The sequence below is a fragment of the Emiliania huxleyi genome (assembly GCF_000372725.1).
Source record: "Emiliania huxleyi CCMP1516 unplaced genomic scaffold EMIHUscaffold_806, whole genome shotgun sequence".
NCBI lineage: Eukaryota > Haptophyta > Isochrysidales > Noelaerhabdaceae > Emiliania > Emiliania huxleyi.
In genome coordinates, this window is record NW_005195972.1 from 4,608 (window position 1) to 14,383 (window position 9,776).

Below are 9,776 nucleotides of genomic sequence, written 5' to 3' on the forward strand. Positions count from 1 at the left end.
GGTCCATCTCAGCTGTCTCTCGTGATCCGCGCCGCCCGTGGTGGTGTGTATCGGTAAGCAGGACCTCTGGCGGGCGGGGGGGGGGCTTGGTGGCGGCGGGCTCGGAGGCGGTTGCGATGGCGGCGGCGGGCTCGGCGGCAGCGGCCGTGGCGGGCTTGGGGGCGGCGGCGAGGGAGGCAGCGGTGACGCGGAGGCGGACTGGGCGGCGGCGGCGACGGCGGTGGTGGGCTTGGTGGGGGGAAAGCGACAGTGGGGGTGGCGAGGGCGGAGAAGGCGCCGGCAGAGGGGGCGACGGCGGCGGCGGGCTCGGCGGTGGCGGCGACGGTGGCGGCGGCGAGGGCGGCGGCGGCGAGGGCGGCGGCGGGCTCGGCGGCGGCGGCGGCGAGGGCGAGGGACGCGCCTGAGGTGCAGGGAGGGCGTCAATACTCACAGCACTGGTGGTTCGGCCTCTAGGAGGCGGGCGGCACCCGAGCGGCTGGCGTATTTTCCGGCCAGGCCGACGAGGGTGAAGGCGTCGATGAGCATCAAGCCGCCCGTGGGCCGCGCCAGGGCCGCGGCGGGTCCTGGCGACCCCTCGAGGGAGGCCAGGGTGGCCAAGGCAGCAGCCACAGCCTGGGAGGAAAAGTGCGCCGCCGACGCGCACTTCTCGTGCGGGTCATTCTCGGAGTTGTCGGGGACGTGCGAAGCTACCGCCTGCGAACGGCCGGTTGGAAGACGTCATGGCCGGCATGTACGACCCTTAAGAACCCGCGTACGACCAGAAGGTCGGCTGTGAGGCGAGGGTGAAGGCAGTCCCAACAGTGGTGGATTTCTGTTGCTGACAGTTGAGGGCGATCCCGCGTGAACTGACGGCAGGCAAGCCGGCAGGTGGGAGGCGGGGATGTGCCGGGTGGATCCCCAAGCGGGCGAGCCGGGCCCGTGCATAGTTCGGGCGCGGGGGGCGCGGGAGCATGAGAAAGACGCACCGACATGCTGGTGGCTACCGGTCTCTTGATTGCCTGATTTTGACGATTCTCGTTGGACCGTCGCTCGGAGCGAAATCCCCAAACCTCTCAGCTCAAAGGGGGAATTTATTTGTTTGGGCAGTGTTCGACCGGGCTAGTAGGTGTGTAGCGTGTGTCGACTCGCCGAGGGCATCGCGCCGCAAACCCCGCGCATTCCGGTTTCCGCTCATTCCGCCCCAGCAGAGGCTGCAGCCGATGCGACAAAAACACCACTGTAAAGCGGTGACTATATAAGCGTGGGTGGGCTTGCTTGCTCTCTTAGCAGAGAGCAAAAAAGCAAGAAAATACACCGTGTGTGTGTGTGTGTGTGTACTCACAAAATACACCCACATAGTATTAGACCCACGAAATCCGAGACCCCTCCCCCCACCCCGACCCCCCCACCCCCTTGCTCCCCTCCCCCCCTCGGGAGGGCCGAAGAGAGGCGCCCGTGGGGACCCCGCAATTCCCTTCCCCCCTCGGAGAGGGGGCCGCACGGAGGCGTACCCCGGGGGCCCCGCTCTGTCCCTCGCATAGCGGCCACTCTTCGGATCGCTGGTCGAGCGACCCGGGGGATGCCCCGCGCGCCTGACCCAGGCGCGAAAAACGAATCTGCGAGGCGAGGCCGCTCATGCGGCCCGATGGGGAGGAACGGGGCGGACTGCGGGGATCGGCCTCTTACACCGCCCTTCCCTGCAGCGAGCCCCCTCCAACCCACCCGCGCTAGGTCTCGGGTTTGACGCATGCATGGGGTCACTCCCGCGAAACCCGTGAACTAGCCGGGGCAGTCGGACGGAGAAGGGGCAACTCCGTGCACTGACGGTCGGCCGTCAGAAACCACGCCTGCGTGGATCGCGTCACACCAATCCTCGCTACCCAACGCGGCCAAAGGATATCCACCTCGAGAACCTCGTGATTCTGTGTGAGATCTGTATCTTGGTTTGCCAACAACAAACCTAAAACCCCGAGACCTCGAGAAGGCATGCTTCCACCTGAGTGGCATGGCGTCCGCCGCCAGCAAGCGCGCCCGCACCGGCGAGGACGCCGAGGAGGGCGAGGAGCCCGTGCCGGTCGCGGGTGGCTTCGAGGCGCCCATCTTTGGGCAGCGCGCTCCCGGCCAGGTCACCACGCTGGCGCTCGAGGGCGAGGACGGCCCTCTATCGCTCAGTCGCGTTGGCGTCGCGAGCGACCACGCGGGCGCCTGGTACGTCGCGACCAAGGACTCGCTGCTGCACGTCCCGGCGGCCAGCCCAGACGGGAGCGCGCTGTTTGTGGCGGACCTCGGCAACCACAAGTCCGGCGAATTGAGGTGGCGACGGGAGAGGTGACGACGCTCGCGGGCAGCGGCGAGGATGGCGACGCGGATGGCGTGGGCGACGCGGCACAGTTCAGCTACCCACGTGGCATCGCCCTCAGCCAAGACGGCGGCGCGCTGTTTGTGGCGGACTTAGGCAACCACAAGATCCGGCGGGTTGAGGTGGCGACTGGCGCGGTGACCACGCTCGCGGGCAGCGGCGAGGATGGCGACGCGAATGGCGTGGGTGACGCGGCGGAGTTCGACTACCCACGTGGCATCGCCCTCAGCCAAGACGGCGGCGCGCTGTTCTTGTGACAGACCAAGGCAACCGCAAGATCCGGCGGGTTGCGGTGGCGACTGGCGAGGTGACGACGATCGCGGGCAGCGGCGAAGAAGGCGGCGCCGATGGCGTGGGCGACTGCGCAGTTCTACATCCCGTCTGGCATCGCCATCAGCCTAGACGGCGGCGCGCTGTTTGTGGCGGACCTCGCCAACCACAAGATCCGGCGGGTGGAGGTGGCGACGGGAGAGGTGACGACGGTCGCGGGCAGTGGCACCAGGGGCAGCGCTGATGGCGTGGGCGACGCGGCGCAATTCAACGGCCCAGCTGGCATCGCCATCAGCTCAGACGGGAGCACGCTGTTGGTCAGTTCGGGAGATGGCTTCCGCCAGGTCTGCGTGGCTGCGCCTCCTCCGCCTCCCTCCTTTGCCCCGATCTTTGTTCCGCCTTCGAGCCTTGCAGCTGACCTCGCAAAGACGTGGGGCGACAAAACCCTCCCAGAGGGGAAAGTCACCTTCCTGGTCGGCGACGACCTGGAGCGCATCGAGCACGTGAGCAAGAACGGTCCTTTCATCAAGCACGTGAGCAAGAACCGTCCCCGGTCTTTCGGACCATGTTTGGCATCGGCATGAAGGAGCACGACGCCGCCGAGGTCACGGTGTCCCACACCGACCTCGCCAGCTTCACTGCCCTCGTCCGCTACCTCCTCACCTACCAGTTCGACCTCGGCCCCTCGGCGAGGAGGAGGGCGGCAGGGCGCAGCGCGCGCTCGACTTGCGGGAGCTGGCGCAGATGTACCAGGTGCCGCGCCTCGAGCTGCTCTGCGCGCAGGCGCTGAAGGAGAGCGTCGCGCCGGCGACCGCCGTGCCGCTGCTCGAGGCGGCGCACACGCGTGGCCGACCACGCCGCCGAGGTGCGGGCGAGGCAGCGGCGGCGTGGAGCAGCTGCGCGACTTTGGCGTGGCCAAGGGGCTGCTCGGCGACGCGCTCGACCAGGTGGCGGAGCTCAAGGGCGCGATGCACGCGCTCCGCGTCGCGGAGAGCTGAGAAACCGTAGCGATCAGGGTATGACACAGCTCACAGGTCAGCACACATCCGTCACATGCAGGGTCCAGGGAGATATACGCAATACGGCTTTATCCCGCACGGAGGACGGAGCCCTGCGGCGTACGGAATTCAGCATGTGCTGAGATGTGAAAAAAGTATCTTGTACCTTGACCTCTAAAAAACACACGTAGAGCGTAGAGTGTTACGTCACGCACACGACCACCCCGACTGGGCGCGCCGGCGGCCGCACCGGCCGCGCCGGCCTCGCCGGCCGCACGAGCGGGCCGACGCTCCGGAGCGCCTCCTCGAGCCCCAGCGGCACGACCGCAGCAACGCCCGGCGTCGGCGAGCTCTTGCACCTCCGGAGGGCGAGGCCGCCGAGCAGCGGCCCGCGCGCCGCGTCCGCCTCCGCCTGCTCGTCGAGCTCCCTCTCGAACGTGCTGCTCCGGCTGAGTGCGTCGAGCGAGGCCGCGACACCCACCTCCGCAGCAGCCTCCTCGCCCATCACCTCCGCCGCCGCCGCCTGCTCGCACGCGTCGGCGGCGGCGGGGCCGCTGGCGGAGAGCTCGCACGCCACCCGGTCCACCCAGTCCTTGTGCGAGGCGTACAGCGCGGCGTAGCGCGGCTCGGCGTCGTCGACGTCGAGCCAGGTCACGTTGTGCGCGTCGTCGCCCGCGCGGAGCGGCAGCTGGACGGCGAGGTCGGCCGTGCAGTGGAAGTGGAACGCCGTCGTCTCCATCCACGCGTTGTCCGTGTTGCGCGGGTCGTCGACGTAGCCGCGGTACACCACCTCGCCGTGCGCAAACAGCTCGTCGACGGCCGCGTTGAAAGCGGCGCGCTCGGCGTCGGAGGCCATGTTGCCCACCTCCTCGGCGAACTCGCGCCGCACCGTCACCGACACAACCTCGCCCGCGTCCACCATCCCGCCCGGCAGCGCCCAGACGCCCGTGTCGCCGCGCTGGATGGCGACAATCTGCAGCTTCCGCTTATCGCCGGGCTTCCAGCGCGTCACGATCGGGTCGGCGGCCCGGTTGGGCCCCCACTTGCCGAGCATGCCCCGCCCGCACACGCCGGTGCGGCCGCGCGGGTTGACTGGCCGCTGGTCCGCGTCGAAGAAGAGGGGGCCCTCGCACGAGAGGCGGTGCTTGAGCTCCGCGAGGTTCGGCCGCGGGCTGTCGGCCCAGCCGTTCGGGTTGGTGTCGCTCCGCTCGGCCACGAGCACCGAGGGGGCCACGAAGGGCACCGGCGAGTACTCTGGCCAGGGCACCTTCCAGCTCACCTTTGCGTCCTCGACCGGGAAGCGCGGCGGGTACGTCGGGTTCTGCTGCGACCGCGCGTGCACGTGCGCCGTGGCGTGCGGCGGCGGCGGCGGCGGCGGCGGCGCAAGCGTCTGTTGTACGGGGCGGACCACCCCGCCGGAGATAAAGTAGGCTATGGCCGCCTCACGCGGCCAGCACGCCATCTCGGGCGAGATGGGCACGTCATTGGCACCAGAGTCGGACCGGAGGCGCCGCAGCTCGGAGACGGTGAGGCGGCCAGGCGGCTGCTCGGAGACGGTGAGGCGGCCAGGCGGCTGCTCGGAGACGGTGAGGCGGCCGGGCGGAAGGGGCTCCATCCGCGTCAACTCATCGCAGCGGACGAGCAGTCCGCTCGCCACGTCAATCTCGAGGACGGCAATCACGCGCTGGCTAACAGAGCCAGACCGGAGGCGGAGGTGTGAAGTGTGGACCGACGTCACAGTGATGCGGCCGTCGTGTGGCGCGGAGGCGCACAGCCGCGAGAATGCGATGCGAGGCGGAGCTACGACCCGTGATCGCTGGGCCAGGAGCGTAGCTTCGAAGTCAGATCGGTTGAGGCTGCGCCCATCAGCGTCAAGAACGAAATCGACCGAGAAGAAGTCTCGGACGCCACGCACAGCTTTGGAGAGCGATTCGCCCTCGAAGACGAGAGAGAAGACGCGGCGGACGAAGTTGACGGGGTCTTCGCTGGTCTGCATTCTTGCGACACGATGCGAGCGAATCATGAACTTCTCGCACTTTTCCAGCGTGTCATTTCAATGACTGCTGACAGGTTTGCGATGAGGAGTGACCCGAAGGGTTTCTCGGGGTTAGTGCACCACTAACCGCCTCTGCAAGAGCACTGCGACGGATCGGGCTCATACTAGCACCCACCTCGCGAGCCGACGTTCTGTCTGGCTGGCTCAACGAGGCTGCTGCTGGCACTCGGGGCCGACTTTCTGGCCCCGCGAGGCCGCTGCGGGGCACACGGCGGCACGGGTCACTCCTCAACACAAACCCCATTTCTCTCTCTCTCTCTCTCTTGTCTGTCTGTCTGTCTGTGTGTGTGTGTGTGTGTGTGTGTGTGTGTGTGTGTGTGTGTGTGTGTGTGTGTGTGTGTGTGTGTGTGTGTGTGTGTGTGTGTGTGTGTGTGTGTGTGTGTGTTGTGTGTGTGTGTGGGCGGGGGGGGGTTCCTTTTTTTGTTCTTTTGGTTGGCGCAGGGACTTTTACTACAATGACATCAGCCAACGGCGTGGCGATGTCGCGCGCATCTACGCGGTGCGTGCACAAGACAAGGAGTTTGGCCTCTGCCACACGTACGAGCTTGGCCGCTTCTGTCCGTCCATGCTGCCGTCGGCGCAGCGCATCCTGCCTATTGGCGACTTCACGCAGCAGAGCACCTCTCCAGTCCCGAAACAGGGCACGCTCGCTGCTGTTGGGGCCCACGAAGCGTGGATCGCGTGCCTGGCGGCGTGCGAGGAGGTCGACAAAAACACGCCGCAGTCGGAGGCGATCAAGTTCAGGGACGGGGGACGCAACTCGCTTCCTGAGGGAGGGTGTAGAGGATGTAGAGTGTAGAGCGCTGCAGAGCTGTAGAGATGTAGAGCGCTCTGGAGCGCTGTAGAGCTGTAGAGCTCTACATCCGCCGCGTGACGAACTGCGTGCGTTATAGAGCGATGTAGAGCGCGATTTTGCTGTAGAGTTTGTTGTAGAGGCTCTACAGCCAAACCGCCGGGAAGGCAGTAACTCAAAGAGGTCGAGCCGCGCTAATGGGGCGTCTCCGAGCTTACTGCATACTGGAGCTCTGATGGACGGCCCTGACTATCCCTGACACACAGAGAGTCACTCTGACGGCACACAACACCCTATGACTGCGTCATGACCAGCCTGCCATGCGTCGCCAGTGCCGCATTCGTCGCTGTGCTTCTTTAGCAGGCGGTGGACTGTCGGCTGCGAGGACGGTCGCATTTGCGCGAGGCGAGGCGAGCATTCAGACGCGTTGCATGCGCCATGACTCGCGCCAGCGCGTGCGGGAGCTCCTGGCTGAGCGTTGAGTCCAGGCGAGTTGCGCTGGCCACTATCGCTACGCCGAGCCGAGCTGACGCGCCGAGGCGCCGGCCAGTCGCAGCCGTGAGGCATGCCACAGCAGCAGAGGCACCTGCCACCCATTGGGCGGGCAGACAGAAGGCCAGGGCAGCACTGGCAAGTGCAACGCGCCTCATGTCGGAGAGCGACCGTGCCTCGTTCGCCGCTTACGATGTAGAGTTTGTTGTAGAGATTTCACGTTGTAGAGCGCCTCTACATCGCTCTACAACGCACGCAGTTCGTCACGCGGCGGATTGTAGAGCTCTACAGCTCTACAGCGCTCTCCAGCGCTCTACATCTCTACAGCTCTACAGCGCTCTACACTCTACATCCTCTACACCCTCCCTCAGTCTACACTCTACATCCTCTACACCCTCCCTCAGTCTACACTCTACATCCTCTACACCCTCCCTCAGCTCGCTTCATCTCGATCTCCCAGTTCGGCGCCGCTGGATGGCTCGACATGCGCCCTGATGGACTCCACCACACGAAGATGGTGTCGGCGATGTTCCTGACGGCGATACAGCGCAGGCACGGGCTCTACTTGTCGGTGATTGCGCCCACTCTCGTCGAGAAGGCCGCCGCGGGCGAGCACGTCACGGTGGGAGAGTACAAGGGCGACTCCCTCGCCAACTCCAACAAGGGCGACCGCACCTCCAAGCACAACGGGGTGCTAAGGGCCGCCCAGAATGCCATCCGGGCGCGCTCGGTTGGCAGCATCATCCTCGGGGACAAGGAAAAGCCCGAGGTGACGCGGCACCTCAACGACACGTCCGTGACTGACATCTGCGAGATCGGCGGCGACTTCGCCACGATGCGGGACGTGTCGAAGATCTGCTTGCAGAAGCCGCCGCGCGTCCCCTCATCTTTCGCGCGGTACGTCGGGAGTGAGGCAGCGCGTCGAAGCCGTGTGGGAGGACGAGGATGGGAGCACGGACTGGTTCCCCGCCACCATCGTCGCCCATTGGCCGACCAATAGCGAGCACGACCGGCTGCTGATGCACTTCGACGACGGCATGGACGAGATCATCACGCTGCCCGACGACACCGTGCGCCTGACCGGCGAGGCTGTTGTTGCGCGGTGCAAGTGTGCCCGGTGTGCTGTCCGGCCCGAGGCAGAGGATGGCGGCTGCACGCTGCCGCTTCCGCAGCCAGCGCGGCCGCGCGGCGGCGGAGCTCAGCCCAGGGGCGCCCTAAACCGGGCTAAACCTGGTATGTGTAATAGGGTCCCCCACCCAGGCCGACCCCTGTTTAGACCCAGTTTATCGTAAACAGGACTAATCTGGTTCGTGTTCAGCCGTGGTCTAAACCGGGTCTAAACATGGTCAAAACTGGTTCGCCGTGCACCCTAATCTCCTTCGTCGTCCATCCACCACAGTGATTTGGGCTCGGCAGCTTGTCGACTACCGGCCGGAGCCGGAGTCGGAACCGTAGCCGAGATGGTCGTCGAGGGTGTCGAATATCTCTCTCTCTCTCCACCACACACACACACGCAGCAGATCTCCAAGGCGGCGGTGGCGGGCGACGCCGAAAACATCAACAAGCAGGCGCGCAAGGAGCGTACCGACTGGATCAAGAACAAGCAAGCGGCAAACGGCCTCTTGTCCTCGGCCCCAGTAGGGGGTGTGCCCACGCCTACCCTGGTAGCTCTGCGGAACGGCCCCACCCTCCACCCTGCTCGCAACAACCACCGTGCAGCCATGCGGAGTCTCCTGCTGCTGCTGCTGCACTGCCACGCACACACGGCGGTGCGGCCATCTGGCGGCGGACGCCGGACGGGGCCGGCGCGGCGCCCGGCGGCTTCGCCAAGGCGGCCCGCTTCAGCGCGACGGCCGGCCGCCACGCCGCCGCCGCAGACGCTGCTCTACCACAAGCCGAAAGGCCTAGTCGTCACTCACTCGGACGAGCTCGGCCGGGAGACTGTCTACTCGCGGCTGATGTCCGACGCGGCTCTGCCGGCGGCGCTGCGGCAGCAGGGCGCGCTGCACGCCGTCGGGCGGCTCGACCAGAATACATCCGGGCTGCTCCTGCTGACGACGGACGGCCGCCTGCTGCACCACGTCACCAACCCGACCGCGCACTCGCGGGCGGCCGCGGGCAGCTACGCGGAGGGCGGCGGCGCCGTGAGCAAGACGTACGTCGCTAGAGTGGCGCGGCTCAACGCGTCTGCAGTCGAACGGCTGCGGCGCGGCGGCGTGGGCCTCGGCGGGGGGCTCGGGGAGAGCGGGCCGGCCGAGGTGGAGCTGCTCGAGGAGCGAGGCGCGAGCTGCACGCTGCGGCTCACGCTGCGCGAAGGGAAGAACCGGCAGGTGCGGCGGATGCTGCACGGCGTCGGCTATAATAATAATTAGAATAGAATATCATATAATTCAGGTGCGGCGGATGCTGCACGGCGTCGGCTCGTCGGTGATCGAGCTGCGGCGGACGCACGTGGGACGCCTCTGCCTCGGAGAGCTCCCCGCGGAGGGGGAGGTGGAGGAGGAGGAGGAGAAGAGTAGTGCTGAGGAGTGATGCTAATACTGTAGGAGGGCTCGCCGCGGGGGAGTGGCGTCTGCTCTCGCCGTCCGAGATCGAGGCGTCCCTCGGCTACGCGGCGGCGGGGGAGACGGCGCCACCTCCGCTATCCTCGGGCGAGGGCAGAGGCGGCGAGGGCGGAGGCGGCGAGGGCGGAGGCGGCGAGGGCGGAGGGGGCGAGAGAGGCGGCGGCGAGGGCGGCGGCGAGGGCGGCGAGGGCGGCGGCGGCGGCGAGGGCGGCGAGGGCGGCGAGGGCGGCGGCGTCCGCGTCAACAAGGCGCTGCGGGCGAGCCA

General features: G+C 67.0%; 4 protein-coding genes across 4 annotated transcripts; 3 read left to right on the plus strand and 1 right to left on the minus strand.

The window, feature by feature from the left end:
* Positions 1 to 1,984: 1,984 nt before the first annotated feature.
* On the plus strand, positions 1,985 to 2,595 carry EMIHUDRAFT_121172 (hypothetical protein; the record flags this gene model as incomplete). Its single annotated transcript, XM_005759216.1, has 2 exons — positions 1,985 to 2,292; positions 2,328 to 2,595. 2 exons carry the CDS (start codon positions 1,985 to 1,987, stop codon positions 2,593 to 2,595), a joined length of 576 nt encoding a protein of 191 aa, XP_005759273.1.
* A 90-nt stretch (positions 2,596 to 2,685) lies between these two features.
* On the plus strand, positions 2,686 to 3,606 carry EMIHUDRAFT_249649 (hypothetical protein; the record flags this gene model as incomplete). The annotated part of the gene is made up of 3 exons (XM_005759217.1): positions 2,686 to 3,141; positions 3,302 to 3,452; positions 3,485 to 3,606. 3 exons carry the CDS (start codon positions 2,686 to 2,688, stop codon positions 3,604 to 3,606), a joined length of 729 nt encoding a protein of 242 aa, XP_005759274.1.
* Positions 3,607 to 4,186: 580 nt separating this feature from the next.
* On the minus strand, positions 4,187 to 4,909 carry EMIHUDRAFT_45035 (hypothetical protein; the record flags this gene model as incomplete). The annotated part of the gene is made up of 1 exon (XM_005759218.1): positions 4,187 to 4,909. A coding segment is annotated over one exon (723 nt), but the record flags the coding sequence as incomplete, so codon positions are not given.
* Positions 4,910 to 8,821: 3,912 nt separating this feature from the next.
* On the plus strand, positions 8,822 to 9,455 carry EMIHUDRAFT_45387 (hypothetical protein; the record flags this gene model as incomplete). Its single annotated transcript, XM_005759219.1, has 2 exons — positions 8,822 to 9,277; positions 9,342 to 9,455. Coding segments are annotated over 2 exons (570 nt in total), but the record flags the coding sequence as incomplete, so codon positions are not given.
* Between the last annotated feature and the right edge of the window lie 321 nt (positions 9,456 to 9,776).